Raw genomic sequence first — 15,936 nt, forward strand, 5'->3', positions numbered from 1 at the left:
TCCCAACAACCCAATCCGTCATCGGCCATCGAGCAATTGAAGGCCGAGATGATGGAATTGAGAAGGCTCCGGGAAAAGGACGCTCATGAACTATCAGTCCTAAGGAAGGAAAATGCAGAACTCTGAAGTGATAATCGATCCTGGCATCCATCCCACGACATCCCAAATACTCTGTCAACCCGGGACCAGGGTGAATCCTCAGGATGGTACAAGGAAGTCAATGTTCCTCGGCCATCGGGTGGACCAACTACGACCACACAAGATCAACAACGACGACAGGGAAGGACGCCATTCACACCAGATATTGCCGGGGCCCGTTTGCCCGACAACTGGAAAAACTTGGCCTTGGAGAAGTATGACGGAACCACCGACCCCGAAGAGCATCTCGACGCTTTCGTCACCTAGGTCGGCCTATATACGGATGAGGATGCCATTCTCTGTAAAGTCTTTCCCACCTCGTTGAAAGGACCGACACTTAACTGGTTTACTAGACTCCCACCTGGATCGGTAGATTCGTTCACGACCCTGTCCTCTCGTTTCGTGATACAGTTCGCCACAAGCCGGCCTCATCAGCTTACGTCAATCGCGTTGGTCAACCTACGCCAAGAAAAAAAAGAGCCCTTGAGAACTTTCATGGAGAGATTTGGAAGGATGACCCTATCAATCCGCAACCTGGACCCGGCCGTGGCAATGCATCACCTGACCACTGCGTTACGGCCCGGACCTTTTGTCAATAGCCTATGCAAGAAACCACCCCGAGATCTGGACGATCTGAGACAGAGAGCTACAAAATATATGCAAATGGAGGAACTGGCCGAGTTTCGGAGCCAAAGCCGATCCGACCTGTTTCCCCAAAAAAAGGAGGGTGACAACCAGCCGCCCAGATCGCGACCCAGAGACATGCCGGACTGAGACAAGAATAATAGGGGGCCGAGGTACGTGCAGTACACGCCACTCAACACGAGCAGGGCTAAAGTGTTGGAAAAAGCCCTAGCCACAGAAGTCCTGGCCGTCCCTCGAAGGGCCATGACCCCCCCACACGCCGATAAGACTAAATCATGCCAGTTCCACCGTAATAGAGGGCACACGACTGAGGAATGTTCAGCCCTTCGGGATCGAATTGAGGACCTAGTTAAGGCCGGACATCTCCAAAGCTTTGTCCAATCGTCGAACCACCGAAGGAACGACAATCGTCCGGGTAGGGGAGAGTACAGAAGGGAGAATCGCAACCGATCACCCCCGTGAAACAAATCTCGCGAACGTAGCAGGTCTCAAGATAGAGATAATCAACGGGGCCGTAATCAACCTAGACGAGTGATCAACACCATTGTCGGAGGCTTTGCAGGAGGAGGGAGTTCATCCTCAGCTCGAAACAGACACTTGAGAGCTATCAGGTCGGTCAACGCCATAGGACGGGTCGGATGCCCCCTATAACGTTCACAGACCGAGATTTTCAAGGCATCGACCCAGTACAAGATGACCCCATGGTCATCAGTGTAGAGATCAACAACTGTATCGTAAAGAAGACACTGGTTGATCAAGGTAGTTCGGCGGATATCTTGTACTGGAAGACGTTCGAACAACTGGGCATTCCGGAACAGGAGTTGACGCCCTATGATGAACCTTTGGTAGGATTTTCGGGTGAGCGTGTGGACACTCGAGGGACGATAGACTTGTATACCTACTTCGGCGATGATCAACGAAGGCGGATCAAGGTGCGCTATGTAGTTGTGAACGCCAACTCCTCGTATAACATTCTGTTGGGCAGACCCTCTCTAAACAAGCTCCGAGCCATCGTATCTACTCCACATTTGGCCATGAAGTTTCCGTCAGAGGAAAGGACGGTTATCACCATGCATGCCGATCATAAAACGGCGCGCAAATGTTACTTCGCCAGTTTAAGGGTACTACCAACTCCGAAGCCAGGACGAGATGTTAATGTTATTGGCGACGTCCGACAGAAGTTAGTTGAAGGTCTAGAACTCGATCCAAGGATGGAAGATGAAGATAGGGTCGAGCCTATTGAAACAACGGTGCCTTTCCAGCTAGGGAAAAATGAAGAGCAGGTCACTTTCTTGAGTTCTCAGCTATCCGGAGCAGATGCAAGAGATATTAAGCAGGTACTACGAAAGTATTCAGACTTATTTGCTTGGACTGCAGCAGACATGCCGGGCATTGACCCGAGTTTCCATTGCCATCGACTCTCGGTGTGTCGAGACGCCAAGCCTATCGCTCAAAAGAAGAGAAAGATGGGTGGCGAGAGGGCTCAGGCGATAAAGGAAGAGACAACCAAGCTGCTTCAAGCAAGATTCATAAGAGAAGTCAAGTATTCCACTTGGCTGGCAAATGTGGTGATGGTTAAGAAATCAAATGGAAAGTGGCGGATGTGTACAAATTACACGGATTTGAACAAAGCGTGCCCAAAAGACGCTTACCCTCTACCCCACATTGATGCGTTGGTTGACGGAGCAGCCGACCATCATAGATTGAGTTTCTTGGACGCCTATTCGGGGTATAATCAAATACCTATGTACCCCCCGGACGAAGCAAAGACCGCGTTCATCACAGATTCGGCCAATTTTTGCTACAGGGTAATGCCTTTCGGCTTGAGGAATGCAGGGGCGACTTATTAGCGCCTCATGGACAAGATTTTCCGTCAGCAGATTGGAACGTGCTTGGAGGTTTATGTGGATGATATGGTGATCAAATCCAACACCGCTGCCGACCACCTGAAAGACCTCCACATGATTTTTGACGAGGTAAGGAGACACCACATGCGATTGAACCCCGCTAAATGTACCTTCGGGGTAGTCGGTGGAAAATTTTTGGGCTTCATGTTGTCAAAAAGAGGCATAGAAGCCAACCCCGACAAGTGCCAGGCCATCATCAATATGAGAAGCCCTCTCAATGTAAAGGAAGTACAGCGTTTGGCCGGGCGCATCGCCTCCTTGGCTCGTTTCCTGCCTTGCATGGCGGACAAATCTAGACCCATTATGTCTCTACTGAAGAAGGCCACAAAATTTAAGTGGACTGACGAATGTGAAGCGGCCTTCCAAAACTTCAAACCAGACCCCCAGTTGGACATGATAATATACCTTTCGGCTTCAGACAAAGCCATCAGCACCGCATTGGTGCAAGAAAAAACAGAACCACTGCCAATATACTTCATCAGCCGGGCCTTACAAGAGGCCGAGACGAGATATCAACATCTCGAAAAGACCATTCTCGCCCTCGTGCACACAGCTAGGCGCCTCCGGCATTACTTCCAGAGCCACAAAATACTCGTCCGAACGGATAGTCCCATTATCAAAGTCTTGCGGAAGCCCGAATTGGTCGGAAGGATGGTCGCCTGGTCCATCGAACTATCACAATTCGATATCCGTTTTGAGCCCAGGGGACCCATCAAGGCGCAATGCATGGCCGACTTCATTAATGAATTCACACCACCGATAACTCCCGAGCCACATATTTGGACGCTACACGTGGACGGATCTTCAAACCAACAGGGTAGTGGCGCCGACATCATTTTGGAAGGCCCCGGAAAAACGGTTATAGAACAATCACTGCGGTTCAGATTCAAGACATCCAACAACCAAGCAGAGTACGAAGCCCTTCTTGCAAGACTCAGATTGGAAACCGACCTCGGCATCACTAAGATTCAGTGCTTTAGTGATTCTCAAATAGTGACCGGGCAAGTCAACGACATTTTTAGATTAAAGAACCAACATTGTTGTTGTACTTTCATGCTTTCCAGAAGCTAAAAAACAACTTTGAAATTGTCCGAGTCACACACACTCCCAGGGAACATAATACCAGAGCCGACCAACTAGCCAAACTGGCTAGTAGCAAGAAAACCAGCCATTTACGTAGCATGATACAGCAAGAGCTGCTAAGCCCGAGTGTCGACGAGGTCGAATGTATGCAGATTGGTCAAGGCAGCCCCTGCTGGATGGATGCTATAGTCAACTACCTTCAAACCAGAGAATTGCCTGAATGTCCCCTCAAAGCTAAGAAAATGAGAATCACTGCGGCACGGTATACGCTGATTGTCGGAGAATTGTATAAACGGGGCATTTCTTCTCCCCTATTAAAATGCCTCGCTCCTGAAGAAGCACACTACGTTCTCCGAGAAATTCATGAAGGAGTATGTGGAACTCATTCGGGAAGTCGAACTCTCGCGGCTAAAGTTATCCATGCATGATACTATTGGCCAACCCTAATCGTAGATTGTGTTGAGTTTGTTCAACAATGCAAACCATGCCAACAATTCGGGCCGATAACACACCAGCCTCCTGAGGAATTACACTCCATCACGGTCCCGTGGCCGTTCTCCGTTTGGGGCATGGACATACTCAGACCTTTCCCGCCGGCCAAAGGGCAAGTGAAGTTCCTCATTGTGGCAGTGGATCACTTCACTAAGTGGATCGAAGCAGAAGCAGTGGCCACCATAACAGCCAACAATGTTCAGAAATTCTTTTGGAGGAATGTGATTACCCGCTTCGGGATCCCATACGCGTTAATCACTGACAATGGTCTGCAATTCACCGATCGACGCTTCAATGATTTCCTTTCAGAATTGGGCATTAAACACAAAATGACCTCAGTAGAACACCCCCAGTCTAATGGACAAGCCGAAGCGGCAAATAAGGTTATCCTCAAAGAACTTAAACGACGGCTCGGGCAGGCCAAAGGCTCCTGGCCAGATCATCTACCACAAATTCTATGGGCGTATCGCTGTACCCCACAAAGTTCTACAAAGGAAACCCCATTTCGGCTTACTTATGGCACCGATGCCATGATTCCGATGGAAGTTGGGGAACCTTCACTTCAGCGACAACAATTCGACGAGGAAACCAACAAGGAAGCTCTCAACATAGACCTAGACCTTATCGATGAAACACGTGAGTCGGCACTAGTCAATATGGAAGCTTGCCGAACCAGGGCAGCCAGGAAAATCAGAAGAAAGGTAAAGCCTCGCCAGTTTCAAGCAGGGGACCTAGTATGGCGAGTCACAGGTGAAGCACGCAAGGATAAAGCTCAGGGGAAATTAGCACCTAATTGGGATGGACCATATCGGATAAGGCACGACTTGCAAAACGGAGCCTACAAACTAGAAGAGTTCAACGGGAAGGTTATACCCCGTACTTGGAATGCGACGCACCTAAAGCATTACTTTAGCTAGCTTTTCTTGTTGTAACTTGTTTCGGAGCACTCTTTTCCTTTCTCAGGTTTTTCCCTCTTGAAAACAATGAGAGGTTTTACTGACGAAAGGTTTTTAATGAGGCTCCATATTAATGAAACAAACCCTTTTTGGCGATATCTTTTCTGTTCAAGTCTATTCAAATCAAACTTAATCCCTCCCGAGCACTCTCGTTCGGCCAAGGATGAATACATGATCCCCTCCCGAGCAATCTCGCTCGGCCAAGGATGAATACATAATTCCCTCCCGAGCAATCTCGCTCGGCCAAGGATGAATACATAATTCCCTCCTGAGCAATCTCGCTCGGCCAAGGATGAATACATAATTCCCTCCCGAGCAATCTCGCTCGGCCAAGGATGAATACATGATCCCCTCCTGAGAAATCTCGCTCGGCCAAGGATGAATACATGATCCCCTCCCGAGCAATCTCGCATCGGCCAAGGATGAATACATAATTCCCTCCCGAGCAATCTCGCTCGGCCAAGGATGAATACTTGAATCCCTCCCGAGACATCCTCTCGGCCAAGGTTGAACATAATCCCACCGAGCACACTCGCTCGGCCAAGGCTGATAATTCCCTCCCGAGTCCAACTACTCGCCCAAGGACGAACGCTTTCCCTCCTAAGCACCCTCGCTTGGTCAAGGATGAATAAGTAGATCCTTCCCGAGATACCTTCTCGGCCAAGGTTAATTAAGATAATCCCTGCCGAGACCCCTTCTCGGCAAACCATGAATGAAATGATCCCTATCTGACCTGTCGCGCGGCCTCGATTTAATGAAATCAACCCTTCCCGACAACACCCTATCGGCAAAGGTAGAAGTTTCTTCACTCGCCAATGTTAAACAAAATCTACGAGATCGTCTCAGTCAAGGAAGAAACAGTCCCTTACCAATTGTCCGACTAAGGGAAGCGAAAGACATTCCTACCCCACCGGTCAAAGAAAAACTTGGAAGAAAATTATAAGATAAAAGGTACACGAACAGAGTAGAATGCCAACATAAATAAAAAACGGATTCATTAAAACTGAGGTCAAACCGGCACTATTGGCCGAGAAGTACAAAGAATGGCTCAAACGGCCCAAAAAGAATCAAAGCAAAAGACCCCTATACCTATACATCATTAACAAAACAGATGTATAACAAAAAAGCAAGACAATGGCACCCTTCAGTCAGCATGAGTGGTCTCCTCGGTCTCCTCATCATCATTCACAGTTGCACCAGGATCTTCCATAGGAGCCGACCGAGGTGGGGCCGCCTCATCCGGCTCAATGTTGTCGGGGGCATCATTAAAGTCTAGATACACCCCTTGGAAGAAGTCCTTGCTGAGTTCGAAGGAGAAGTCTGGGGGGAAAGTACCGAAGTGGGTTGCTTGCCGAGCACAATGCCAAAACCCTTTCTCGTGCTCTTTGATAATTTTGCCCTCAACTTCGGCACGGAAGGTAGCCATTGCAGCCTCGACCTCGGACTTTACTTGCTGTTCTCGGGCCGAAAGTTCTTGCACCTCTTGGATCCTCATCCGTTCGGCATCTTCCGCCGCGAGAGCCCGACCTTCCATCTCAGTGTAAGCCTCCTTTAACCGAGCCACCTTGGCCCCTAACGTCAACTTCTCACCAGAAGTTGCCTCATGCGCCTCCACGGACTGTTGAAGGGCCGACTTAGTCTCGTCCAGACTCTTCTTCAGATTATGCACATCGGCCATAGGCTCTAAAGCCATTTTCTGAAATATGGTCGTGGCCCTCATGTGCAGTTCACAAGCCATAGCCCATTGCGCCGAGGGAGTAGCAGAATCAAGCATCCGATGCCCTTGAGATGACAACAAATCGGATGACATTATTCGCGCCGGACGAATCTCTTCCGACAAAAAATCCTTAGCGACAATGGCCGAAGGGACAACCAATTCGGTCGAACTTCTCTCAACCCGGCGTTGCTTAGGCCGAGTGGCCTCACCAGCAGCAACATCAACTTTCCTCTTCCCTTTATCTCTCTTCTTCTTAAGAAGGATCCGGGAGAGTAACAACCACAGGCGGCGGCCGGGGGGCATCCATGGCAGTCGGTGGTTGGTCGATTGCCACGCTTCGGTGGTCCTCGGCAGGGGTCCCGGCAGGGGCCCGGCTTCTCACTAGTTGCCGGTACGAAAGTCCCTGACCTTGTTGCGCCATCCAACCTGCAAAAATCAAAAAGTCACACATCAACCTAACAAGAACGACCAATCGAAAATATAAAAACATACCCTCTAAGTCAAAACGAGGCCGGGACGACTTGGGAAGCAACACCAGAAACCTAGAGGGAATACACCTCGGCAATCCTTTCAGGATTTCTAAGGCCAATAACTCGTCTTCGATCATCATTTCCTCCGAAAAATCATCGTATATCCGAGGCTGCTTAGTCCAATAAAAAGGGAAAAGGGGTTTCTGCTCGGCATCGTAAAAGTACTTTCGGCCGGTGACGGGGTTAATGATCACCTTCACAAACCCCGACTTGAACCCCTTGAAAGACGAGGTGAAGGGCGTCAGCAAGGGTCGGTCGGCGTTCCGAACCAAAGAAAGCCACTTAACAATCTTATTAGAAGGGCGAGTACAGAAAAAATGTAAAAATAAACCTACGGTCGGCTCTATGTAGTGGTATTTACAAAGCACCCGAAACGCTTGCATATAAGCCCATGCGTTCGGGTGCAGCTGCGTCGGGGCCACGTTCAACACGCGAAGAACCCCCATCTGAAAGTCGTCGAAAGGGAGCGACATTTCGAGCTCTCGAAAGAAACACTCGTACATGTAGAAAAAATCTCCGGTTCCTTCCCGCTTTGCAAGAAAAACCAGAGCAAGCTCCCCGGGACCTTCGGCCCGACATCGACGCAGTAGAATAGGGTAAGGATCTCAACCTTCCCAACGGCCTAGCGTGCAAAGACCGAGAAGACGTATCACGGCAGCCCTGTCATGAAACCGAGAGAAATACGCCGCCACCTCCCCGTCGACCCAATCATACCCGGGGATTTCACACGGGGGGAACTTCTGCCTATAATCCCCGGGGCTCATCTCGGCGTAAGGAAAATCCGACCCGGATGAAGAAGTCTCAAACTCTCCACTACGATCCGGTCCTGACCCATTGTGGCCCCCAATCACCTCCACTTCGGCATTGAAGGCTAGCATCTCGGCCTCGGCACCTTGCGCCGATACCCTACCGCTAGCCGAGGACCCTGACGACAATGTAACACCTTCGGTGACCATCATCACAATAAAAAATCTAACAAAACACAAAAGAAAAAACGAACCTTTACAAGTACTCGGCTCACACGAAAAAGGGTATAGGAGAGTATTACTATAGAGAAGGTGTGAGATATGGGCTCCCACCCCCTCACCTTATATAGGCCACCCACGGCAACCCAAGAGACTCGTCATAAACGCACCTGAATGCGAAGAGACATAACCTAAGGGCGCGAAACCCAAAGGCGGCCATGGCATGCAACGGTCACTATCAAGGCAACACAACTCCCGAAAATCACGTCACTTCACATTCGAAACCCTTAGAGCACCGAACCGTTTCCACACCTATAACCCCTTCGTCTTTTTTTTCATCCTCGGGCTTGGGGGGGTAGTGTACTAATAGGCACCCTTTCGGTCAGACAATAGGCCGATAGAGGTGCCTAAGCCGAGGGAAACGCAAAGTATTAGTAGGAACCCCTTCGGTCAGATAATAGGCCGATAGGGGAGCCCGAACCGATGAACCACAACCACACACCTCGGCCAAAGGGCCGACTCGAGAGCCACCACGAGAGGTGGCCACCCAATAAAACCCTTTGGCCATGAGGAAGACCTCTCGGCATGAAGCTAAGCCGAACACCTCCTCGGCTTGGGAGCAGGCCGAACACCTCCTCGGCCTAGGGGTAAGACGATCACCACCTCGGCCTTGGAGCAGGCCGAGGACCACCTCGGCCTAGGAGCAAGCCGGACACCAACTACTACTCAAAAACCCTTTCGGCGCCAGGCCAGGCCGAATACCTCTACGGCCCTCGTGCAGGCCGAACAACCCTTCGGAGTAGGGTCAAGCCGAGACCCCCCCTCGGCCTTGTGCCTAGCCGAAGACCAATAAGGAACAGCTCACGAATAACACGTGGCAAATTAAACACCTATTATGCAATAATTACCATGCCTAATTTAGAAGAGATTAAGGTTAACTCAAAAGTTATCATCCTCTAAGACTGAGGGCCCACCAGACCCAATTGTGTCTCTATAAATACACAGGTGATGTGACATAAATGAGGTACGTTACTATTCAACATAAAGGCATTTATTGCTCCATACCGAATACTTACTTGATCGTTGGAGTGCCTTTGCAGGTACCCTCCCCACCCTTTGGAGACAGTATTCGGTCGGGACTAAAGACTTAGAAGACCTAAGGAAGGAAGAACGACAAGAGGAGTGTTCCTACGCAGGAACAGTTTGGTTTGGGATAATCCCAAATTGGAAAAAAAAAACTTGAACTAATTTAATTGGTTTGATTTTGATCATCAGGTTTGTTGGGTGGATCTGAACTGATGAACATCTCTATGGCCAATTCTTTTTTTCTCTGACAACATCCTAGGTTCGCTCTTTTGGATTGTGTAGTCCATTTAGGCCCTTTTTTTGACCCTTGACTCATAAACTTGCTTAAGCTTTGTGAGCTTGACAATCATGTATAAAGTGTAATTAACCCTTAACTATCCTATTTACATTATTTGTAACGAATTTTGAAGCTTAATGCCAAAATTGGGGAAAATGATGTCTTGGTTTGTTATTTGTGCAAGTCGCTAAAGAGTTAATCCTACTATATCAAATTCTAGTGTCCAAACAAAAGCATTGACCATCAAAGTAGCTTAAACTTTGAAAAAAGAAGCTATTATGGTATAATGTAATGAAGAGTGATAAATAAGAAACATAAAAAAAAATTAGTGCAAAAGGATCCTGAATGATCTAAAGTCCGAATACAAGCATTAAAAAATTAAGAATACACTAAAAAGATGGGAAACCAAATTTGAATCTCACAATCATTTGGATCTCGTAAAAGGATATTAGGGCAGTATGCAAGATAGAAAGTGGTACTTGATTGTAAAGAAAGGAAAATGGTGGATTATATTGTGTCAATCATCTATCCTCCAAACAAATACTATAACTATTCCCCACACACGGAGAATGCCAAGCAAAAAATGGTTAAAATAAGTACATGATTTGAGTAGCATTAGCTGTTACTGAGTCGAATGTGATTAGTGATTATGTCTTATTTAGGCAATATTTCACTTGTAATTGACAGTGTAAATATATCTCGTACTGACTTATTAATCACATGGTTTTCTCCGCATACATTCTAATCGTAAATTATTATCTGCAAATTGTAAATAAAAATAAGACCAAGCCATCTCTCCAATCTCGCTAATTGATCTCATCCACACTGTATGATTGATAACAGAAATAGACAAGAATTGCTTTACTTTTTTGGTCACATGATTTAGTGATGCTTTATTTACTATATATTTTGATTCTTATATAGTGAAGTTGTTTCTTGATGATCAGGAAGCCTAAGATTGTTTTGTTTACACATAGTTGGAAGTGCTATTGAAGGAACAATTCTAAGAATTGAAAAAAAGTATTAGGGTGAAGAGGGAGATTCAATTTACCGATGGCTTAGGGTACTTGTAATCTCAACTTTTTGTGTTGTCGAAGTCTTTGATGTGAATTTAAGTTTTAATTTGGAATGATTAGTCTTATGTTTTACTTTGTGAATGTTTGAACTAGTAACATATTGTCTTACATTTATTGATATTGACTATAGTGAACTTTTGTTTATGTTTCTAATTAAACTAATTAAACTTTAAATTACCAATCATTTTGTAACTTTAATTTTGTTAGAAAGTTTTTTCACTAGGGACATGTGGATTGCTGCAAGATGCCTTGAGAGGATAAAAAGATACATTAGAAGAAAATATTCTTTGGCATAGACCCTTCAAAAACTTTAATTATTTTCCCAAATTAATTTTTTGATTTAATTGAAGGACATGAATATAAACAAAAGCTCAAATCTATCTTTCAGTAGAGATACCCAAGTACATTGATGATATTCATCAATAAATGTGACAAAATATTTGAACCCGAAAGAGGTAACATGACTTGGTTCTCAAATGCTTGAATGAATGATATAAAAGATAGTTACCACTTGTTTAAGTTTTCTTTGGAAGAGAAGTTTAAGTTTTCTTTGGAAGAGAAGACCAAACATGTTTGCCTAATTGCATGAATCTCTTTTGTAATTTGTCTAAACTAGGGACAATTTTCTTCAACTTTGGCAAGTGTGTGACCTAAGTGATCATGAAGGAGCTTTAGAGATGAATCTACAACATAGGATGTAGAAGGACTTGTTTGAAGGTAGTAGAGACCTCTAGATTCATGTCCTACGCCAATTAGTCAACCTGTACCACATTTTTACATACTAAAAGAATCAACATCAAATGTTATAGAACAATTTTATTGATTCGGTAATTGACTTAGTAAAAGTAGATTAAAAGGACATTTAAGAATTATAGGACAAACTTCAAGTCCAAGGAAGGAGAATGGGAGACTTGACCAAGTCTTTTGGAAGCAACCTTAGTTCCATTTGCTAAGGTAATTAGATGAATTTGGGTGAAGACATACATGTGAAAAGAAAATCATTACTTGAAATGTGTTTTGAGGTACCCAAGTCAATTGGTGATGACCTTGACTATCCAAGGATTGAGAAGTTTAGGTTGTTGAAAGTTGAAACACTAAGGGGGCATTTGGTACGTGAAATGTTTTTTTTATTTTCATGGGAATCTTAAATCAAGAATCTTGGTTTCCATTGTTTTGGTAACTATTTAAAAAAAAAAAATTCTCAGGAATATAGTTTTCCAATAATCATTTTTATTCTACTTTCCTATAAAAACATTCCCATGAGGGGGGTAGGAATCCAAGTTTTTTGAGTTTGGGAGAAAGTTTTATGTTTATAAAAAGATCATAGTATCCCTTTTTAAAACAAAAAATCTCCCTCTTTGTCACTCTCACTGTCACTCCCCCTCTCTTCCTCTCCCTCTCTCTCACTCTGACTCTCCCTATCTCTCACCTTCTATTTCTCTTTCTCCCTCTATCTCTCTTTATGTCACTCTTAGTCTCACCCATGGTTGTCAATCTCTAGTGATAACTCGTAAACTCGTACGAGTTTACGAGATTAGGACAACTTACCTGTATAACTCGGGAGTAAACTCGTTTTTGAGTAATCTGGAAGTAATCTCGGTAATCTCGTGTAATCTCGTGTAATATCGCGAGATCGGTCCCGAGTTTAAGAGATCACATTTTTTTTTGTTCTCCACAAAACAATCATTTTGCTTCTGTCCCTCATCTCGGTTAAAATTGATTCTGTTGTAATGATGATTATTTTAGTAGACAAATGATGGAAGAGGAGGTTTACGATCTTTTTATGCCTTACCGTGATGTCGAAAAATTGAGACGCTGGTTATTAGATACATTTTATATTGATCATGAGAACATATAGGGCATGAAAGCCATATATATTTGCTTTTATCCCACATCTCGGTTAAAATTGATTATGTTGGTATGATGATTATTTTAGTCGACAAATGATGGACGATGAGGTATACAATCTTTTTATGCCTTACCCTGATGTCAAAAAATTGAGATGGTGGTTATTAGATACATTTTTTATTGATCATGAGAACATATAGGACATGAAAGCCCTATATATTTGCTTCTGTTCCTCATCTCGGCTAAAATTGATTGTGTTGGTATAATAATTATTTTAGTCGACAAATGATGGAAGCAGAGGTATACGATCTTTTTGTGCCTTACCTTGATGTCGAAAATTTGAGACGATGATTATTAGATACATTTTGTATTGATCATGAGAACATATAGGGCATGAAAGCCCTATATATTTGCTTCTGTCCCTCATCTCGATTAAAATTGATTGTGTTGGTATGATGATTATTTTAGTCGACAAATGATGGAAGAGGAGGTATACGATCTTTTTATTCCTTACCCTGATGTCGAAAAATTGAGACAGTTGTTATTAGATGCATTTTGTATTGATCATGAGAACATATAGGGCATGAAAGCCCTATATATTTGCTTTTGTCCCTCATCTCGGTTAAAATTGATTGTGTTGGTATGATGATTATTTTAGTCGACAAACGATGGAAGAGGAGGCATACGATCTTTTTATGCCTTACCCTGATGTCGAAAAATTGAGACGGTGGTTATTAGATACATTTTGTATTGATCATGAGAAAATATAGGGCATAAAAGCCCTATATATTTGCTTTTGTCCCTCATCTCGGTTAAAATTGATTGTCTTGGTATGATGATTATTTTAGTCGACAAATGATGGAAGAGGGGGTATACGATCTTTTTATGCCTTACCTTGATGTCGAAAAATTGAGACGATGGTTATTAGATACATTTTGTATTGATCATGAGAAGATATAGGGCATGAAAGCCCTATATATTTGCTTTTGTCCCTCATCTTGGTTAAAATTGATTGTGTTGGTATGATAGTTATTTTAGTCGACAAATGATGGAAGATGAGGTATACGATCTTTTTATTCCTTACCCTGCTGTCGAAAAATTAAGACAGTTGTTATTAGATGCATTTTGTACTGATCATGAGAACATATAGGGCATGAAAGCCCTATATATTTACTTTTGTCCCTCATCTGTGTTAAAATTGGTTGTGTTGGTATGATGATTATTTTAGTCGATAAATGATGGAAGAGAAGGGATACGATATTTTTATCCCTTATCCTGATGTCGAAAAATTGAGACAGTGGTTATTAGATACATTTTGTATTGATCATGAGAAAATATAGGGCATAAAAACCCTATATATTTGCTTCTGTCCCTCATCTCGGTTAAAATTGATTGTATTGGTATGATAATTATTTTAGTCGACAAATGATTGAAGAATATGTATACAATCTTTTTATGCTTTTCCCTGATGTCGAAAAATTGGGACGGTGATTATTAGATACATTTTGTATTGATCATGAGAACATATAGGGCATGAAAGCCCTATATATTTGCTTCTGTCCCGCATCTCGGTTAAAATTGATTGTGTTGGTATGATGATTATTTTAGTTGACAAATGATGGAAGAGGAGGTATACAATCTTTTTATGCCTTACCCTGATGTTAAAAAAATGAGACGGTGGTTATTAAATACATATTGTATTGATCATGAGAACATATAGGGATGGACACAAACACACACACACACATAGAGATAGGCACAAACACACATAAAGACATAAACCCACACATAAGCACAAAGAGACATGCACAATGGCACATAGACAAACATAGTCTCACACGCCTAATGGCACACACAGACAAACACTCACACATAGACACATGGGAACACTTGCACAAAAACATACAAAAATAAAAAGACACCAAGAGACAAACGCATATAATTAGATCGACATACACATATAAGCACAAACACACACAAACACACAAATCCAAAGACTCACATGCACAAAAACCTATGAACGCACACACATATACTCACATATAGAAACACAAACACACGCAGAGACACTTAGAGACACAGAAAGATACCTAGACACTCACACACTTAGAAACAGAAACACATGCAATGACACACAAAGAAAAACACGGACACAAATATAGACACACAAAGACAAACACACACAAACTGACACACTAAGGCACACATACATACAGACACACAAAGTTAAAGAAACACATGCAAACACACACATAGACACTCATAAACATAGGCACACACTAACAAACACAAACTCATACACATAGAGTTACAGATACACAAACTCACATGGACAAATACACGTATGCAGACATACACACAAAGACATGCAAACAGCTAAATGCAAACACATACACAAAAAGACACTCACAGACACAAACACAAAAAAGCACAAACACATAAATAGAGACACCTAAACCCAACCAGACACAAGCACAAGCACATACATAGAGACACCCAAACCCAACCACACACAAAAACACAAACATAAACATAGATATAAACATACTCACACACACAAATTCAAACACAAACAAATACACACACACAAACAAACACACACAAAAAAAACCTACATACACAAACTCACAGACACACACAAACATAGACAAAAACACAAACACACACATACACACATATACAAATAAACACAAACGCAAAGCCACACAAAACAACAGATAAACAAGCACACAAATACATTCACACACATGCACACACACAAAGACACACATACACATGGACATAGACACACGAACAGACAGACATAGATACACACATAGAAACATAGAGAAACACACACAAAAACAAAAATACAAACACACAAACACAAACACAAACACCCTGACATACACACAAATGCACATACATCCAAACACGTAAACACACACATAGACACAAACTCACAGACACACATAAAACATATACAAAGACACAAACATACACGCATACAAATAAACAAAAACAAAAAGCCATTCACAAATAAACACAGATACATTCACACACATACACACAAACAAGAATACACATGCAAATAGACACAGACAAAGACACACAAACATACACACACATAAACATAGAGAAACACACACGAACACACAGACAAACACAACCACACATAAATACACACAAAAACACAAAAACCCAGACACACAAATGCACATACATCCAGACACACAG

At 43.5% G+C, this 15,936-nt stretch overlaps 1 protein-coding gene across 1 annotated transcript; it reads left to right on the forward strand.

Moving 5' to 3' along the window:
* Positions 1 to 1,421: 1,421 nt before the first annotated feature.
* LOC109800394 (uncharacterized) lies at positions 1,422 to 2,633 on the forward strand. The gene has a single exon (XM_020361179.1). It carries the CDS (start codon positions 1,422 to 1,424, stop codon positions 2,631 to 2,633), a length of 1,212 nt encoding a protein of 403 aa, XP_020216768.1.
* Positions 2,634 to 15,936: the final 13,303 nt, after the last annotated feature.

Source organism: Cajanus cajan, chromosome 11 (genome assembly GCF_000230855.2).
Source record: "Cajanus cajan strain Asha chromosome 11, NIPB_CcT2T_4, whole genome shotgun sequence".
Classification (NCBI taxonomy): domain Eukaryota; kingdom Viridiplantae; phylum Streptophyta; class Magnoliopsida; order Fabales; family Fabaceae; genus Cajanus; species Cajanus cajan.